The sequence below is a fragment of the Oryzias latipes genome, chromosome 1 (assembly GCF_002234675.1).
Source record: "Oryzias latipes chromosome 1, ASM223467v1".
Lineage (NCBI taxonomy): Eukaryota > Metazoa > Chordata > Actinopteri > Beloniformes > Adrianichthyidae > Oryzias > Oryzias latipes.
The window spans coordinates 821984-842199 of NC_019859.2; the positions used below are offsets into that span (position 1 = coordinate 821984).

The window sequence follows — 20216 nt, forward strand, 5'->3', positions numbered from 1 at the left end:
GGAGGTGGAAGTGAGTCCGCTGTAATGAAGAGGAACCAATCAGAAGATTTTAATATTTAAACATCAGAATGTTCACGTTTTCTTCTTCTGACTGCAACACACCCCCACTGGTCTCTGGAGGAACTGCAACATTTGCCGTGTCAGCTTTCACCTGTCATTGCAGATGTTTGAACCAACCCCCCCTCCTCCCCCTCAGCTCCCATCATCAGCAGTTCACCCCCTGGGGGGCCTTGAACAGCTCTGTTCCGTGGTTGGCCGTCAGCCTCCACCTCCTGCATCTCCTCGTGCTTCATCAGGAGGTTTGTGGAACAGGAGGAAGAGGAGCTTCAGAGGAGGAGACGTCCAGAAAAACAGCAGGTCACAGGAGCGGCTGCAGGAAAGGTCACAGCTAAATATAACGAGAAATAAGAAGCTCCAGAGTCTGCCGCCTGCAGCTGGAAGGATGCTCTGTCTACTTCGTGCACGCTCCTCGTGCACACTTTTCGTCCTCACACCTGATCGGACTGACAGGCCCAACCCCGGCGGCGCTGGTTTACATTCAGACAGGAAGAACTGGGTCCGGCGGCACCTTCCTCTGCAGCTCTGCTCCACGTTTGGTCGTAGAGACGGTCAGAGACGCTGATCTGCCCGGGGGGGACACGAGTTCCCCAAAGTACTAAAGCTGGATGTTTGATTTAGTTTCACAGTCTGAAACTGTAGAACAGCCTGACCCACTTTTTAGAGAAGTCTGATGAGGTAAAGAAAAAACTGTGAGTAAACTCTGACTCCACAATCATTATAGGAGGAGACGTCAACCTTGTTTTGGACCCTGAACTTGACAGACTCAGCACAGCAGCAAATCAGCGTACATGGCGGTCTGCAAGTATTCTAAAGCAGTACATGAATGATCTGGGTCTCTGCGACGCTTGGCGCTCATGTCATCCAAACACTAAGGGGTTCACCTTTTTTTCTCCAGTTCATCATTCACAATCTCGTTTAGATTATTTATTAGTCAGTAACTCCCTTTTGAAAGAAATTAAAAGTTCCAACATTCATCCAATTATTATCAGTGACCATGCACCAGTTTCTGTTACTATTTCAAGGGAAGTACCCAGACCCTCGGGTTCAACCTGGAGGTTTAATACATCTCTGTTAAAAGACCAGGAATTTATTGAATTCTTTAAAAAAGAGTGGGCAACCTTCTTAGAATTCAACGATACTTCTGAAATATCACCAAGTATTCTTTGGGAAACAGCAAAAGCAGTCATGAGAGGGAAAATCATCTCTTATTCAACGCATAAAAAACGCAAGGAGAAAGCAGATTTATTAGAATTAGGAAATAAAATAAAAACTCTGGAGACTGCTTATGCTGCTTCTGCACAGGAACACATACTGGGGGACCTGAAAAATTTAAAGCTGCAGTTAAATGACATCATCAATAAACAAACACAATTTCAAATACAAAGGCTTCGACTGGAAAGATATGAAAACTCAAATAAATCTGGCAAATTTCTAGCTAATCAACTTAAAATTAATAAAGAAAAATCAACAATCACTTCGATTATGGACCAAACAGGGAATGTCACCCATGACCCGGCAAAAATTAATAATGCGTTTAAAGACTTTTATAAAAACTTATACACTCCACAGATCAATCCATCAGAACAAAGCATCAACTCATTTCTCAACAATATAAACCTGCCCAAGTTAAACGAAGATCAAATCACAAATTTAGACTCTCCGCTCTCGTTGTCTGAGCTTCATGAAGCTCTGTCACTTATGCCTAATGGTAAAGCACCAGGGCCTGACGGCTTTCCTGCAGAGTTTTATAAGGAATTCTGGGAACAACTGGCACCAACGTTTTATAAAACGGTAAAATTTATCAATGAAAGCCAATCTCTACCACCTAACATGAACTCTGCCAACATTATCCTTCTTCTAAAACCAGACAAAGACCCCACGAGTCCTTCAAGCTATCGCCCCATTTCTTTAATTAATGCAGATGTAAAAATTATCTGCAAAGCACTAGCACAGAGAATAGAAAAAGTCACTCCTCACATAATTCACTTTGATCAAACTGGATTCATCAAGGGCAGACACTCGGATGATAATGTCCGCAGACTCGTTAACATAATAGACTTTGCCACCATCAAAAACCAGGAAATGACTATACTATCGCTGGATGCTGAAAAAGCCTTTGATAGAGTAAACTGGAAGTTCCTCATTGCTGCCCTCCATAAGTTTGGGTTTGGAGAATCATTCATCAATTGGATCAAAATATTATATCACAACCCCAATGCATCAGTTAGAACTAATAAACAGACTTCCAACAGGTTTTTTCTTGGAAGAGGAACTAGACAGGGTTGCCCACTCTCCCCCTCTCTTTTTGCAATATTTATCGAGCCTCTAGCTGCAGCAATAAGACAGAATGAGAGTATTAAAGGAATTAAAACCAAACACAGCCATCATAAAATTAGTCTCTATGCGGATGACATATTACTGTTTTTAAGTAATATACATTCTGTTAATGAAACGGCAACAATCATTAATGAATTCTCTTCTATATCAGACTATTCCATTAATTGGAATAAATCTGTTTTATTACCACTGAACAGTAATGCGGAGCAAAGACTCACAATTCCAGTTAAAACAGGAAATATAAAATATCTAGGTATTTATTTTTCCCCCAAAATATCAGAACTGGTGCAGCTAAACTACACCCCATTACTGAAAAACATACAGGACGATCTAACACGCTGGACCAACCTGCCTTTGTCCCTTATGGGCAAGGTACCCACGGTTAAAATGAAAATCTTACCCAAAGTTAATTATCTCTTCTCAATGATTCCCACACAACCGCCATTAAAATGGTTCAAAACATTAGACTCATCCATATCAAGCTTTCTATGGAACAATAAACCTGCAAGAATTAGTCTAAAAACTTTAAAATCTGCAAAAAGCTGTGGAGGATTAGAATTACCTAACTTCCACAATTACTTTCTTGCAAATAGATTACAATACATCTTAAAATGGTTAAAAAATAATCCAGAAACCAACTCATGGTTAGACTTGGAACAGGCGTTATGTGGAAAGATCAACCTGTCTGATCTACCATTTATTAGCCAAACAGTTAAAAAACAGGATTGTTTCAAAAGTACTAATATAAATGCCATTTTAACAGCCTGGTGGGAATTTCTCAAAATATCAAAATCATCAATTCAACCGTGCAAAATGACACCCATCTGGAACAACCCGGACATCCTTATTAACAAAAAAATGATTCACTTCCCAGCTTGGCAAGCAGGGGGCATAAAACAACTAGAGCACATAATTATTGATAGAAGATTCATAACTCCCCAGGAACTTCAAGACAAACATGGAATATATAACTTCTTGGAATATCAGCAACTTAAATCAATTATTACTAAAAAGTTTAAATACAGAGACAACGATTTAAAGCTACCAGATGTAGTTACCACTCTGATTAATTTCTCAATGAATAAAACTCTCTCCAAAATATACAAACTTTTATGTAATTTAGATAACAATATTTCACTTCCGACAACAAAATGGGATGCGGATTTGAGCATCAGCACAGATGAAAGTTTTTGGTCAGAACTTTGTCTAAACACCTTTAAAATGACAAAAAGTCCAAATCTGCAGCTAATCCATTTTAAAACCCTTCACAGAATTTACTACACTGGACAGAGGATGTTCAAGATGGGTCTCATTAACTCAGACATTTGTCAGAACTGTGACAGTAATCTACCCGACAATTACATGCATGCACTATGGTTCTGCACGCCTGTCCAGGCTCTCTGGCAGCAGGTATGTGCCGATCTATCAGTCTGGCTTAAGGTTTCAATCACAGCTTCACCGTCACTTTGTGTGCTTGGTGACATGAGTGCCATCGATGTAGAAGGAGGATTAGGCTCTATCATTTTCATAACTCTTTGCATTGCTAAAAAAACTATTTTAATAAATTGGAAAAGCAAAAAAAATATAAATATAAGTCAACACAGAAATCTGCTGCTTGATCATATCAGCTTGGAAAAAATATCAGCCCAAAGTTCAAGTAACTTTGAAAGAATTCGGTCTCTCTGGTCTCCCATAGCTAACTCCGTGACTTAGGGGGTGGGGGGGGCATGGTCGTCGCTGCTCCTTGCCCTTCTGCCGTGGGCCGGGGTGGGGGTCGGGGCCTCCGGTGCCTGGCCGGGGGTGGTGGGGGCTCCGTTGGTCGGGGGGTCGGGTCCGGCGCCTGGGTGGGGCGGCCTGGGGCGCTGCGTGGTCCTCTGGGCTTGGGTGTGGGGGTGCGTGGGGGGGGGGGGGGGGGTCTGGCTTGGCTTGGGGGGGTGGTCCCTTTGCCTGTCCTGGGGGGGGTTGGCGGGGGGCGCTGCTCGGGGGGGGGGCCCAGCGCGCGCTGGATGGGCTTCCCATCTACACCTGGGGCTGGGATCGGCCCTTCCCTGGCTCTGGGGCGGGACGGGGCAACCCTCTTGGGGCCCCCGGTCGCTCTGGGTGTCATCCGCTTCGGCTGCGGGGTCTGGGGGGGGGGTGGGGTGAGGGTCTTGTCGGCCCTGTCCTGTGGGGGGGCATTCTGGGGGAGGGGGGGGGGGGCACTATTGGTACGGGGCAGGGGGGGTTGACGGGTCGGGGTCTCCGCTGAGGCCATCGGCGGTTTCCCCGGCCGGTTGGCTGCCTCGGTCCCGTCGAGGCCTGACCAGAGCTCTTCTAGGGCCGGCGTTTGGGGGTGGGGGCCTGGGCTTGCTCCGGGGGGGGGCGACGCTTTCTGGCTCCTCTCTCTCTGTGTGGGGGTGGTGGTGCTGGGCCTGGGGTGTCTGCGCCTCCGGGGGTGGGGCCCCGGGGCTGGGTGGGCCTGGCCCCCTTGCTGGGGGGGGGGGGCGGGGGACAGCTGTTGACCACCGGGGGACAGTCTATCATCTGTCCCCAACTTACCCCCTTCCTCATATAACCTCATAATAGGGTGAGGGGGTGGGGGGCTTACCCTGCGATTAGCCTTGGGGGGGGGGGGGTTACTAGGCAGTGGCCCCCCTCCTGTGGTTGCCGTATGGAGTGGGCCCCCCTTCTTTCGGTTTTATTTGCACCTTAGACATGTAGGGCCCTTGGTAGGGGGGGTGCTTGGACATCACTGCCAGCAAGCAGCGGATGTCCTCCTAGCACCCTACCCGCCAATTTTAACCGCACCTTAGACATTTAGGGCCCCTTGGTGGGGAGGGTGAGGGGACGTCACTGTGAGTAATCAGGAGACGTCCCCTTAGTGCCCTACCCGCCAATTTTAACCGCACCTTAGACATTTAGGGCCCTTTGGTGGGGAGGGTGAGGGGACGTCACTGTGAGTAATCAGGAGATGTCCCCTTAGTGCCCTACCCGCCAATTTTAACCGCACCCCCTTTAGTACACACACCCCTCCCCCCTCAATATATACATCCCAACATAAACACACACACATGCACACACACACCCTTTCAAACACACATACACGCACACACATTTTGCAAGGAAGGTGGGACCTGGGTCCGTCTGTCCCCTGCCTCTTCCCTGGTGGGGGGTACGGGCCCCTTTGCAGCGGCGGCCGTGTCCCCGGGGTGCCGGCTTCCTGGGCCCGGCGGTGCTCTCTCCGCGCGGTGGGGGGGTTCACATTACATCTGAGCCAAGGGTGTCTGGTCCCTGGGGGGTGGGTTCTGGTCCTTGCTCCTGAGTGCTGGGCCCCGCCAAATTTCCAACTGTGGCCGAGCCTGGTCGGGCCATATTTACAACACCCCTTGTGGGCCCTCTTTTTTTCCCCGGGGTTCCCCCCTCCTGGGCGGGGGCGGCGGGCCCCTGCCTCGCTCCTCCCTGGACCAACCGTGGGCCGGGCGGGTGGCTGCCTGGAGTGCGGAGCGGGTCTCCCTTGGGGGGTCCTGGCTCGTACCTGGGGTTGGGGCGGGGGGATGCCCGGAACTCCTGGGTGGTGATGGGGTGCTCGTTTGGGGCTGTGGGCGTCCTTCTCCGGTGGGGCCCTGCGTTGGGTTCTCCCGGCGCGGCGGGGGGGCTGCTCTCCTGGTTGGGCTGGGGCGGCGCTCTCTTTCCCTCCGTGCCTCCCTGCTCTCTGGCTCTGGGGGCCTTGCGGCGGCCCTGCTGGCCCTGGCCTGGGTGGCGGGCTTGGTCGCCCGGGCGGCGGTTGTTCCCTGCCGGTTCCCGTGTGGCGTTGGGGGGATTCCGGCTGCCGCTGCTGCTGCGTTGGGGGTCTTGGGGTGGGGATGGCTGGGCACTCTCCCTCCTTCTTTTCATGTTCCACCATCCATTTTAGAAGAACATAAACACTCACCTGAGCACAGGTGTTAGCTCACCTTTGCACTAATAGTTTGCATGACTGAATGACTGAAATATTTCACACTAGTTGGTTTTAAGGCATAAGTATGCGTGTGAACACTATCTGTTTTGTGTACATCTTGACAGGTGGACATTTTGCAGCTAGCAGGTGTGTTTATAACATTTGAGTGTGTGTGTGGACAGGCTCCGCCCCTTTTTTTTTTTTTTTTTTTTTTTTTTTCTACATTTGAACCTTACCATAATGATTAACAACCAGTAAACTTGTTGCTCTATGCTGCTTCATGGTCTTACCCCCCTTCCCCTCCTATTATCACCCTCCTACCCCCCCCTCTCTCTAACGTCCCTCTCTCTTCTTCCCCTCTTTCCTTTTCCGTCCGGTCCAACACCAAAGATTTTCAGACATGATTGAAATTAATAAAGTTTGGCCTCAATTACAAAAGGGGTTTATTCAGACATACCTTTGGTTTGTCTGAAGATTAATAACCCCTCTTGTTAAAGTAAAATATGTCCAACACAAGAGGCCCTCAGCTCTCATCTGTCTGCCCAGCTGTTGGACAGGACAAGTTAAAAAAAAAAAAAAAAACTGTGTTGTTTTATAGAGCAACCCTGCCCGCACTACCTGTCATCCATCTGTTGCACGCTATCCCGCTAGCTTCCAGCCCCTCACCCCCCCAAAACTAACATTAGGGGTGCAACAGCAACAGGGATCCATATCAGAGCTATCCTGGGTCTTTAGGGCGGGGCCTGAAATGGCTCCAAATACAGGATCATTTCTGCTTTTTTGATTGGCAGGTGGGCGGGCAATGGGAGAAAGTGGGCAGAGCCAAATGGGGTCAGCATGTCCTGCCCATTTCGGGCTTCATTTTAGTGTCCAGTATCCAACAGGTGAGGTGCGGCCTGAAGGGGGATGGGAACGCTGACCAGAGTCTGCTCCGCCCACTTCAACAACAGAAATAGGGGGAGGGGCAGAGCATGACTGAACCATGCCCCCCCACCACTGACCCCATCCCCACGGTTGCTTCTGTTTCACATGATGGGAATGAGCAGGAAGAGGAGGCGTGTCTTCTGCAGAGGAAGGTGAAAACATCCTGTCTGTAGCGCTGGGATGGTCACGACCCGATACGTCCGACGGAAGAACCTGCAGGAAGCCCCGCCCACTAACAGAGTTCATGTTCTCCATGGCCACAGACTGAAGACTGTGAGAGTCAGAGACAGCAGAGTCTCCAGACCCCCCCAGCACTGAATCATGTTTGTGTCACAACATGGGGGGGTTCCCCCCACTAGCCCATTGACCAGAAGGAAGAGCGGCGAACAAGACTTCCAGCAGGGCTGCTCAGCGTTTCACTGTCAGCTGCAGAATGGACCAAACAAGGACGACCCCCCCAGGAAGGTTACCCCCCATGTGTGAAGAGTCTGTTGAAATGTCGGAGGAGATGCTGCTCCTGCTGGAGGAGAACGGCCGGTTCAGCAGCACATGAAGGAACCGCATCTGCAGGAGGAGCAGCTGAAGCAGGAGGTCACGATGGATGTCTGAGGATGAGGATGCTGGAGGTTTTAGGACCTAAGATGAAGATCTGGGTCTGAAGCGGCCCCAGAGCTGGTTCTATGCATCCAACCGAGGACGGGGATCAAACTGTTTCATGACGGAGGTTCTGCTCAGTACAAGGGCCTTTAAGACGCTGCAGCTTCAACTAGTCGTCTGATCTGAAGCTTCATTTGCTTTGAAGCTTTGTTTGCTTTGAAGCTTCGTTTGCTTTGAAGCTTTGTCTGATCTGAAGCTTTGTCTGATCTGAAGCGTCGTTTGCTTTGAAGCTTCGTTTGCTTTGAAGCCTCGTTTGCTTTGAAGCTTCGTTTGCTTTGAAGCTTTGTCTGATCTGAAGCTTCGTTTGCTTTGAAGCTTCGTTTGCTTTGAAGCTTCGTTTGCTTTGAAGCTTTGTCTGATCTGAAGCTTCGTTTGCTTTGAAGCTTCGTTTGCTTTGAAGCTTTGTCTGATCTGAAGCTTCGTTTGCTTTGAAGCTTCGTTTGCTTTGAAGCTTCATTTGCTTTGAAGCTTCGTTTGCTTTGAAGCTTTTTCTGATCTGAAGCTTCGTTTGCTTTGAAGCTTCGTTTGCTTTGAAGCTTCGTTTGCTTTGAAGCTTTGTCTGATCTGAAGCGTCGTTTGCTTTGAAGCTTCGTTTGCTTTGAAGCTTCGTTTGCTTTGAAGCTTCGTTTGCTTTGAAGCTTTGTCTGATCTGAAGCGTCGTTTGCTTTGAAGCTTCGTTTGCTTTGAAGCCTCGTTTGCTTTGAAGCTTTGTTTGCTTTGAAGCTTTGTCTGATCTGAAGCCTTGTCTGATCCAAAGCACACCTGGCTGTGGTCACCTGCTCACCTGCAGTGACGTCTCAGCCTGAAGCAGCGGCTGCCTCACAGAAGAGCCTTTGGTTGTCGTTTTGTTTACAGCTGATGTTTGGTTTTTGATATGATTTTGTTTGTTTTGTTTATTGAAAATGTGGTATTTAATCTCCTGCGTGCTGTTCAAACTCCCTCATTAAGGAGGAGGAGGAGGATCTTCACTGAAACAGCCTCTCATTCGTCGAGCAGCTGTCATTCAATCCACTGGGAACCGAGGGCGGGGCTCTGGAAGGCTCACGCGGAGCAGAGCTCGAGCGTGGAGCAGACCGAGCAGCTGCGCCCCGCGCGACACGCCACTGCTCCCCTTCATGTCACGCAACAGCGCGCGTGAAGTTGTTGGACTCCCAGTATGCGCGTGCGTGCCCCCCCCGGCGAAGTTTGAGCGCGAGCGCTGTTCTCGGTGCTGAGAGCCTCCAGAACAGAACCGGAGATGATGAAGAGGAGGGAGCTGTGCGGCGCGTGCCCGTCAGTCGTCTGGAAGCTGCTTCTGCTGCTCAGGTGAGAGGCGCGTGCGCGTCAGTCTCACGCGCTGTGTTCATATGCCTTAAGGTGTGAGCGTGCACGCGCTTCAGGTTAAAGGCAGCGGGAGGAGTTTGGTTTTCAGTGTTTGGTGAAGAATTCTGTCTTCAAATCCAGAACAGAACCGAAGAGATGAAAGTAAATGTTTGTCATCGGCTGTCAGCCCGGCAGAACATCCGAACCTTCTGGACTTTTAGGAGTTCTGCTGGATTCAGAGTCATGGACACAAACGGAACTGACAAATATTGTAAAGTGTTGTGTATTGTGTAATGTCTGAATTGATGTGTAACTGCAGTTATCTGATGACACGTGACCTTCAACACCTGGTCAGGTGTCTCAGGTGTCAGGTGTCACCCTGGTCAGGTGTTCGTGCTGGGTCCGATTCCCTCCACTTCTGTGGAGTTGCTGAGGGTTTTTATGCTTCTGATCCGGAGCCAAAGAAGGAACTTGGACTCTGTGGATCTGGACCTGAGGTCCTCTGCAGTCCACGTTGTTGCAAACATCTTGTCTGGATTGGAGGGCGCCGTTCCCCCTCGCCGCCCACAGTCACAGGGAGTTTCTGCTCTGAAAGCCCAAACGGGACGCTCTGAATTCCCAGCATGCCGTTCATTATATTAAAGCCCTTCTTTATTCTGTCATCTTTAATTCATGGATGAGGATTTCCTGAGAACCCCAGAGGAGCTCAGCCGGGATGTTCTCCTCCGTTTCTCTGAGGGAAAATTCTCTGATCCTCTTGGATCTGCTGTCAGGCTCACGGATGGACGGTTCTTCGTCCATGAGGTTCCGGGTCACGGATGGACGGTTCTTCGTCCATGAGGTTCCGGGTCACGGATGGACGGTTCTTCGTCCATGAGGTTCCGGGTCACGGATGGACGGTTCTTCGTCCATGAGGTTCCGGGTCACGGATGGTTCCGGATCTGCTTCAGAACGGTTTTATTCAGATGTTCCCTCCTCAGGTGGCGAGCGTGCGGCGGCTTAGCAGACCCGTTTAAACGCCCCGCTACACCCAAACGGCGGATTGTTACTTCTCCGCGTCTGCCTCAGTGTGCCAGCTCCACCGACGGAGAAGAAGATGGTGACCTCATGAAAAGGTGATGAAGGCAGGAGCAGACTCCACCAGGGCTAATCCACCTCACTCAGGGATCAGCATGGAGGGGGGCGGTCCCACAAAGGAACGTCTCAGCTCCATTTCTGGAGCGAGGCTGCGGTCTGTGCACCAGCTCTCTCCAGGGTTTGTTTTTTTCTCTTCCAAACATCCAAAGGGTGCTCTTAGCTCGCCACTGCACGTGCTCAGTGTGCTCATAGAGATGTGGTGCCACCAGCACTCACGTCAGCCCAGAGCAGGACACCAGAGGAAGATGAGTGGAGGGAAACGACGCGGCTGCAGGCTGTTGGCCCATCTGAGAGCAGAGGAGAGGAGGATGAAGAGATCTTTGAGCCGTCATCGCTTCAGGTTGACGACCACACCCAGGGGGCGGAGTCATTGTTAGTGCAGAGAGGATTCCCCCGTGAAAGATGTGAAACTGTCGCCTCTTTAAGCGGAACTACGTTTTTGAAAGTAAATTATTGATTTATGGATCTATATCCTGTTATGTACAGAAAGATCAATTCTAATAATAATAATACATTTTATTTAAAAGCGCCTTTCAAAAGACCCAAGGTCACCGTAGAAAGTTAGAGGTTTAACACAATAAAATCACAACATGTTAAAAACAATAAATAAATTGGATTCATTAGTAAAATCAGATGACAGAAAATGTGAAATTGTGTTCCGGAAATGTGAGCTTAAACAGATAAGTTTTTAGTCCGGATTTAAAGATCATAAAGGAGTCAGTGTTACGGAGGTCTGGGGGGAGAGAGTTCCAGAGTTGGGGGGCAGAGCGACTGAAGGCACGGCTCCCCATGGTAACCATACGGGCCGGAGGGACAGAGAGCTGAAGGGAGGAAGAAGACCGAAGAGAGCGAGAGGGAGTGTTAACATGGAGGAGATTAGAGAGATAGGAGGGAGCCAGGCTATGGAGGGCTTTGAAAGTGGAGAGAAGGAGCTTGAACTTAATCCTAAAGGCTACTGGAAGCCAGTGCAACTGCTGGAGAACGGGAGTGATGTGATGGAAGGAGGGGGTTCTGGTGATGATGCGGGCAGCTGAATTCTGGACCAATTGAAGCTTATTTAGAGTTTTGTTGGGAAGACCAAAGAGAAGAGCATTACAATAGTCGAGACGAGAAGTGACCAGACTATGAACTAAAATGGAGGCGGAGTGGATGGTGAGGGAGGGGCGGAGACGATTAATATTACGTAGATGAAATTAGGCTGACCGAGTAATGCTATTGATGTGGGATTGAAATGATAATGTACTATCAAGGATGACACCCAGACTCTTTACTTGAGGGGAGGGGAAAACTGGAGAGGAATCGATGGAAAGGGTAAAATTAGAAACTTTGGAAAGGGTGGATCTGGAACCTACGAGGAGTAATTCGGTTTTATCACTGTTAAGTTTGAGGAAGTTTAGGGTGAACCAGGTTTTTATTTCAGACAGGCAGGAGGAGAGGGAGGCAGGTGGAATAGAAGAGTTGGGTTTACTGGACAGATAGAGCTGAGTGTCATCCGCGAAACAATGAAAATCAATATTGAATTTACGGAATATATTACCAAGGGGTAGCAGGTAGGTAATGAAGAGGAGGGGACCGAGAACAGAACCTTGAGGAACACCAGATGAAATGAGTGAGGGTTGGGATTTAAAAGAATTCAGTTGAATAAACTGAGTGCGGCTTGAAAAATAGGAATGAAACCAACGGAGGGGGGGTGGACTCGATACCGAGGGCTGAAAGTCTGTGGAGGAGGATGGAGTGAGATATGGTGTCAAATGCTGCGCTCAAGTCGAGGAGGATGAGGATGGTGAAGAGTCCAGAATCAGCTGCAAGGAGAAGGTCATTGGTGATTTTTAGTAGGGCAGTTTCTGTGCTATGAAGGGGACGGAAACCAGATTGAAAGGGTTCAAAAAGATCATTTTGGGTGAGATGATGGGAAAGTTGGGAGGCGACTATTTTTTCAAGAATTTTTGAAATGAAGGGGAGGTTAGAAATAGGACGAAGATTTTGAAAGGAGTTGGGGTCTGAGCCGGGTTTTTTTAGGATGGGTCTGACGGCAGCGGTCTTAAGGAGTGAGGGGACAATACCTGATGTCAATGAGGAGTGAATAATGGCAGAAATGAAAGGAAGAAGAGAAGGAAGGCAGGATTTAACCAGGGATGTTGGGAGGGGATCGAGCAAACATGTGGATGGTTTGGACTTATGGATGAGGCGGGAAATTTCACTGGGATCAGGGAGGAGAAAGGAAGTGAATATATGAGTTACAGAAAACGAGTCAGACGGGGGGGAGAGGTGGAGGAATGGAGATGCTGATGGATATCTAGAATTTTCTGGTTAAAGAATAACTGAAGAGAATTACATCTGAATAAAAATGAGGGGGAAAACTGTTACGGGGTTGAAAGACATTATCCATTAAAGAAAACAGCATTTTGGAATTTCCCTTATTTGCATCAATCAGTTCAGAGAAATAGTTTGTTTTAGTGTTAGAAACCAAGTCCTTGTATTGTAGAATCTGCTCATTGTAGATTTCCTTATGAACGGGGAGCCAGTTTTTCTGCAGAGCCGTTCCAACTGGCGGCATTTGGCTTTCAGTTTATGGAGTTCAGGGGTGAACCAGGGGGAAGATTTAACAAATGAAACAGACCGAGTTTTTACAGGAGCGAAACTGTTAAGAACATCTAAAAGGCTGTTATTATAAAAAGAAACCAATTCATCAGGGTTGGACGAGTTCAGGAAAGGAATGCGCTCTAAATGAGAAGAAAACATCTCCACATTTATATTCTTGATGTTTCGGAAGGAGATGAGGCGAGTGGGTTTAATCTCATGATCAATGATTTGGTGTTCACGTTCATTTGACAAAAAGCAGACTATTGGACTGGGCGGCTGTGGTGCAGAGGTAGGGTGGTCGAAGGATTGCAGGTTTGATTCCCATTTTGTGCTGAAGTGTCCTCGTGCCGGACGCAGAGGCCCATGGTGGTGGTTTCAGGTTGATGTCAGTGTTCGGCAGCAGATGGGACTGCGAGGCGCTTTTGGGCTTCAAGGAAAGGTAGAAAAGTTTACGCAGCTGAACCATGGCCGTTGCCATGGTAACAGCGGAGCCGCATCGTACAGGAAAGCGATACATATGCTGATGGTTACATAATCAGTTCAGAGAGAAAGTTCACAACTTCCTGCTTGTTTTTGTCCAGATGAGGAAGATGACATTTTTTTAAAGAAACCAGCGCAGTGATACAGAACATTTAAGCTAAGTGACCGGAACTACTTTTTTAGGCGTGCATCATCACTTTTGAATCCACACTCGGCAGCCAATCAGAGTGGAGGATTCACCCGGACCGTCGTAAAACTGTTTTAAAAATGGGTAAAGTGTGTTTTGACGCAGGAACTCCCTTAGAGACGACCTTCCTTTAACCAGAGAAACCTTTAGCTTCTATCTGAAGACGACGGGAGGAATCCGTTTCAATTCACTGAAACCTTCTGATGAAGGGTTTTGTTTGATCCGTCTTTGATCTGAAACCTGATTGGATGTGGGAATCAGGTGACATAACACTCCTGTTTTCCTTTTTACGCAGAAATTAAACGAGTTAAAGACACACATCAGGTTTTGAATAAGGATGGCTTTACTGTTTTAATGAGTGAAGTATTGATTCCAAATATTCAACTTACATTAACATACAGTGGGGCTAAAGTATTCAGTCAGCCACCAATTGAGCAGTTTGCATCTTAAAAAGTTATATAACATGTAAACCTCAAGTATGAAAGATAAAAAGAGAAATAAAATCACATCGTCTGATTTTTAAAGAAATTATTTGAAAATTATGGTTTAAAAAATTATTTTTTCACCTACAAACAAGACTTATTTCTGTCTCTCACAGACCTGTAACTTCTGCAGTACAGGATTCTCTGTCCTCCACCTGTTACCTGTACTAATGGCTCCTGTTTGAACTGGTTATCTATAGAAAGACACCTGTCCACAACCTCAGACAGTCACACTATGGAGACCAAAGAGCTGTCTAAGGACACCAGAAACCAAACTCTTGACCTGCAGCAGACTGGAAGCCTGAATCTGCAACAGGAAAGCAGCTTGGAGTGAAGCAGTTATTAGGAAATGGAGGACAAACAAGACCACTGATGACCTCCCTCCATCTGGGGCTCCCCCCAAGATCTCACCCCGTGGGGTCTGAATGATCACAAGAACGGTGAGCAAAGATCCCAGAATCCCATGGGGGACCTAGTGAATGCCCTGCAGAGGGCTGGGACCAAAGTGACAAAGGTACCATCAGTAACACACTACACCACTAGGGACTCAAACCCTGCAGGGCCAGACGTGTCCCCCTGCTAAAGCCAGTCCATGTGCAGAACTGTCTACAGTCTGCTAGAGAGCATTTGGAGGATCCACAAGAGGATTGGGAGAATGGCCTATGGTCAGATGAAACTACAAGAGAACTTTTTGGTAAAAACTCTACTGTTTGGAGGAGAAAGAATGCTGAGCTGCATCCAAAGAACACCAGACCTACTGTAAAGCATGGGGGTGGAAGCATCATGCTTTGGGCTGTTTTTCAGCAAAGGGACCAGGACGACTGATCCGTGTAAAGGAAAGAATGGATGGAGCCATGAATGGCCAGATTTGGAGTGAAAACCTAGTGATTTATTTTAAAATATATTTTTAGATGTTGGTGCAAAGGAAACTGTCATTTTTGAACAATATGATCACAATATGATTGATAAAATTTACACAAAAAGACTAACATTTATGTTTTCTATAGCTACATAAAAGGTGAACATGTTGAAGTTTTATTAGTTTTTCTTATGTCTTAATCAAAGTCTTTGAAAACTTTAACAAAAATGTTTTTTTTTTAGATGATTAAATTGTTTAAATTTAGTTTAATTGTCTGTTTCATCTTCATCCTGTTTCTTAAATGTTGTTCTTACTTCTTCAGTTTAACATCTAAAATAATCCAGCCATTATTAGAAAAGTGTTTCAGTCAGAAAGATGACTTGGACCAAACTCTGGGATGGTTGGGTGTTAAGAAACACAAACCTGGAAGGAGAACTGAACTGTTGACCTCTGACCTCTGATTTCATCAAGAAGATTGAAAAACTGGTTGATGTGTTTGTTGTGGTTCAACAGGGGAGACTCATAGTAGAGCAGAGATGCTGTCACTTTAACCCAATGCATCATGGGAGATGTAGTGATGGCAGACAGACTCTCTTCTCTGAGCTTCATTGTTTTGGGGCGGGACTTTCCCTAAAACAGAGCTGAAGCTGCGGCTAAATCGCGGTACCGTCATTACTATCAAAGTGTCTTTAATAGAATCAAATAAAAAGAAAAAGTATTTTCTGATCATTCATATTCCTAACTACTCAGTGTTTTATCAGGGCCTGTTTGGATGAACACAGAGCTGATATCCTGGAGATGGAAATGTTTTTAGATCAGTTATTGAGGTTAATTTCCCACGGCAGACTAGTGTGCTGCGGCACACTGGTATAAAAACTACAGTGGCTGAGAGGTGCAAGACACGCTTACATTTAAGATACAGCAACAGCAAATCCCAGTACAAATGAACAAATCACGAAACACAACAGCAAATCATGAGTAATTACGGAATACCGAATTACAAAAAAATAACCCCGTTACACATGACCAAAACCAGAAACACAACAATAAAAGTGGAGACACGGCTTCTAACAGAAATGGACGTAATATAAAACTAATTGTGTATGATTTTTTTAATGTTATTAATTACTGTTTTCTTTATGTGGACATTTTAAATACATGAAACAATCCTGAAGCATTCTTGCTAGAGTGGTCTTAACGGAGAGGGAAGACCCTTAATACCGGAAGTGAAGCAAAAACTTTACCTTGCTAAACGATGTTGTAATTTTTATTGTAGTTATACAATTGAAGAAAGGCTTTTGGACTGTCTCATGTATTGAAAATGTCCACATAAAAAAGACAGTAATAAGGAAATGTAAAAAGTCGACGTTCCCTTTCTGTTAGACGCCGTTTCTCCGCTTTCCTTAATTTGTTTGTTTAACGCTGAAACTCGTTCTCTTAAACAAGAAACCCGTAAGTTGGAAAGGGAATGGCGCCGCTCCGGTTCAGAGCAGTCTCTGGATATCTGGAAACATAGCCTATTAAATTATAAAAAAGCTCTGCGTAGAGCTAGAAGCCAGTACTATTCAACCTTAATATCAGAGAATGGAAACAATCCAAGATTTCTTTTTAGCACTATAGCTAAATTAACTCGCAGTCAGAGCTCAGTAGAACCACATGTTCCTGTTTCTCTCAGCTCTGATGATTTTCTTACATTTTTCGACAGTAAAATCTCAAATATTAGACATAAGTTGAATCAAGTTATTCCTACTATCAGCCCAGAACAGGCTGAAGCGGTAGAAATGGAGGCATCCATAGAAACCTCTGTAACATTAGACTGCTTCACTATTGTGGATCAAGCGGAAATAACATCAATTATTACGTCCTCCAAATCCTCAACGTGTCTGTTAGACCCAATTCCCACTAGACTTTTTAAAGAAACTTTTCCCCTAATTAATGATCCCATATTAACAATGATAAATGCCTCTCTGGAAACGGGTTACGTGCCACAGTCTTTTAAATATGCAGTTGTTAAACCTCTTCTGAAAAAGCCCAGTTTGGATCCTAGCATCTTGGCCAACTATAGACCGATATCAAACCTGCCCTTTATTTCTAAAATCCTAGAAAGAGTTGTAGTTAAGCAGCTTTACTGCCACCTACAGGACAACAGCCACTTTGAAGACTTTCAGTCGGGGTTTAGACCTCACCACAGTACGGAAACGGCACTAGTTAGAGTCTCTAATGACTTGTTATTGGCCTCAGAAAAGGGACTACTTTCTATTCTGGTCCTGTTGGACCTCAGTGCAGCCTTTGACACTATCGACCACGGTATTTTACTCCATAGATTAGAGCAGGACATAGGGATCAGAGGATCTGCTCTCCAGTGGTTTAAATCCTATCTGTCTGATAGGTATCAGTTCGTTAATGTAAATGGACAGTCCTCTCAGTGCACTCGAGTCAACTATGGAGTCCCACAGGGCTCAGTGTTAGGACCGATCCTGTTTACGCTTTATATGCTACCCCTAGGAAACATAATCAGGAAACACAGCATTAATTTTCATTGTTATGCCGACGATACGCAGTTGTATTTATCCATGAAGCCTGACCAGAATGACCAGATAGAGAAACTGAACGCCTGCATCAGAGACATCAAGACCTGGATGACAATTAATGACCTCCTCTTGAACCCAGAAAAAACTGAGGTCATTATACTAGATCCTAAAAACCTCAGAGATGCTCTGTCTGCTCAGATAGTCTCCCTGGATGGCATAAGTATAGCCCCCAATTCCACAGTTAGAAACCTTGGGGTTTTACTTGACCAGGATTTATCATTTAAGGCTCACATATCTCAGGCGTGCAGAACTGCCTTTTTTCACCTGCGGAATATTGCTAAGATCAGAAATCTACTTTCTAAGAGTGATGCTGAAAAACTCATCCATGCATTTGTTACGTCGAGGCTGGATTACTGTAACTCCTTGTTAGCAGCGTGTCCTAAGAGTTCCTTAAGAAGTCTCCAGCTTGTTCAGAACGCAGCAGCTAGATTGTTAGCAGGAACTAGCAGAAGAGATCACATCACTCCTGTGTTGGTTTCACTTCACTGGATCCCAGTTGATTCTAGAATTAAGTTCAAGATCCTCCTGTTAACCTATAAGGCCTTACATGGAATGGCCCCGTCCTATATTAAGGACCTCATAGTCCCTTACCATCCAATCAGAACACTTCACTCACTAAATGCAGGACTGCTTGTGGTTCCTAGAATTAGTAAAAGTACGGTTGGAGGTAGAGCGTTTAGCCACCAAGCCCCTGTTTTATGGAATAAACTCCCAGCTCATGGAAGAGAGGCCGACTCAGTTTCTACATTCAAAGTTGACTGAAAACATTCCTCTGTGGACAGGCTTATTGTCAGACTAGTTAGTATTCAGAGATTATTTAACTTAATGTTAATGTGTTTAAATTAAACTTAATAATAACTATTTCTTTTAAAAGGCTGCTAGAAGTTGAAGCTGGGGTAACTATGGTGCTCTGGGGTTCTGTCCTCTTTCCTGTTTTTACTTCTACCCTTCCTCTCCTCTATTCTTGATCATAATTCATCATTTAGTTCTCCACGTCTCTGTTTGGTGCAGTGATTCATGTATTGTCCCTCTTTTCCTCTTTCCCCTCCTGGGGAGTGGGAGTGCTTCCAGACTCCAGTTGGTTCATCCGTGCTCCAGTTCCTGACCGTTTACCTCGCCTCTGCTCCTGCTCCTACACCTGGCTGTGGTTCCTGTCTCTGGCTCGACTCGCGCCTTTGACTGTCCCGATAACCACGGCTGGATGAAGCTCGTCTGCTGGACTTTTATATATGTAGTTGTAGATTTAGATAAGTTAATTCTTCTCTAAGATTTCCGGTAAATCGCCTGTCCGTCCTGGGGGAGGATCCCTCCTTCATGTGGACACCCCTGAGGTTTCTTCGTATTTACCGGAATCCGTTTTTTTTGGGAGTTTTTCCTTACCGCGAAGGGGGGTCTGAGGGCAGAGATGCCAGTATAGCTTAGTCAGTTTGTTAGTTCATTTTAGTATTTTTCTATTGAACTCTTTGTATTCGTGATCCTTTTGATTTCATGTTTTACTTCGAAGCCCATCGAGACGACTGTTGTTGTGATTTTGAGCTATACAAATAAAATTGAATTGAATTGAATTGTTTCTGGATTTGTTCATTTGTTCCGAGATTGTTATTAGTGCTTCGTGATTTATTAGTTTGGGATTTATTGTTGGTTGTATCCTAAATATAAATGTGTCTTGCACCTCCCTGCCACCGTAGGTTTCGTGATTTGCTGTTGTGTTTCGTGATTTGTTCATTTGTACTGGGATTTGCTGTTGCTGTATCTTAAATGTAAGCGTGTCTTGCACCTCTCGGCCACCGTAAAAAACACTGCTCTAGAGGAGATCTGCATGGAGGAAGGGGCCAAAATACCAGCAACAGTTTGTGGAAAAACCCAGCAGTCAAACCTAGAAAATGTTTGACTGCTGTCATTATGAATATAACAAAGTATTGAGTTGAACTTTTGTTGTTGACCAAATACTTATTTTCCACCATAATTTAGAAATAAATTCTTTAAAAATCAGATGTTATTTTCTGGATTTTAAAATCCCTCCTTTTGCTGTTTTTAAATCTTCTTTAGCTTTTTTAACTTTGTCATTTTAACATGAGACATCCGTTTGTTTTATACATTTTCTTTCCCACAGTTTGTGAGTTAATTATTAATCGTTGTATAAATTTCCTTTAGATCCTGATGACTCGGCATCCGTCAGGGTTCGACACGTTTCCTCAGCAGACGTGTTTTTGTGGGTCAGCCTGACCCGCACTTTGTGTTGCTGTGCGATTATCACCACCACATTCTTGTGTAACGTTGAAGCAGCTTGAGTTTGGTAAAAAGGGCCGGGGGGGGGGGGGGGGGGACTGGGATGGGGGTGCATCTAAGTGGACGTTTGCCTGCAGGCGGGGGCCGACCCCGTTGCTCCATTATGTAGCGAGTCTGTTGAGAGAAACGAAGCCTTTATGAAGCCTAGGTATTCAGGAGTGATGTGTTCAAGGCCCCTCCGTCCTTTCAGTGCCCATGGGATTGGCTGAGTCCAGGACAGATCTGGATTTCTAGAAGAATCAGAGATATGTTTGGGTTTATGTGTCTGAACACCAGAGGAAGTCTCTTCTGTCTGTTAGCAGAGTTTAGGGACATTTTCTGAACACGAGGATCCCTGTTGTTTAAAAACAAAAAGCATTGTTGTTTGTCTCTGAGGTTTAAACTCCTCCCCCTGGCTGCCATCTTTAAGGCA

At 46.1% G+C, this 20216-nt stretch overlaps 1 protein-coding gene across 2 annotated transcripts in view; it reads left to right on the forward strand.

Moving 5' to 3' along the window:
• Nucleotides 1-8774: 8774 nt before the first annotated feature.
• LOC101174559 (glycine receptor subunit alpha-3) overlaps nucleotides 8775-20216 on the forward strand; it is a 39106-nt gene continuing 27664 nt past the window's right edge. Inside the window, exon 1 of one of the 2 annotated variants that reach the window (XM_011493311.3) lies at nucleotides 8775-9199. In XM_011493311.3, the coding sequence (XP_011491613.1) occupies nucleotides 9132-9199 (68 nt within the window). In that variant the 5' untranslated portion in view covers nucleotides 8775-9131. The remainder of the gene's footprint in view (nucleotides 9200-20216) is intronic. The other variant, XM_011493313.3, reaches the window with a different exon arrangement.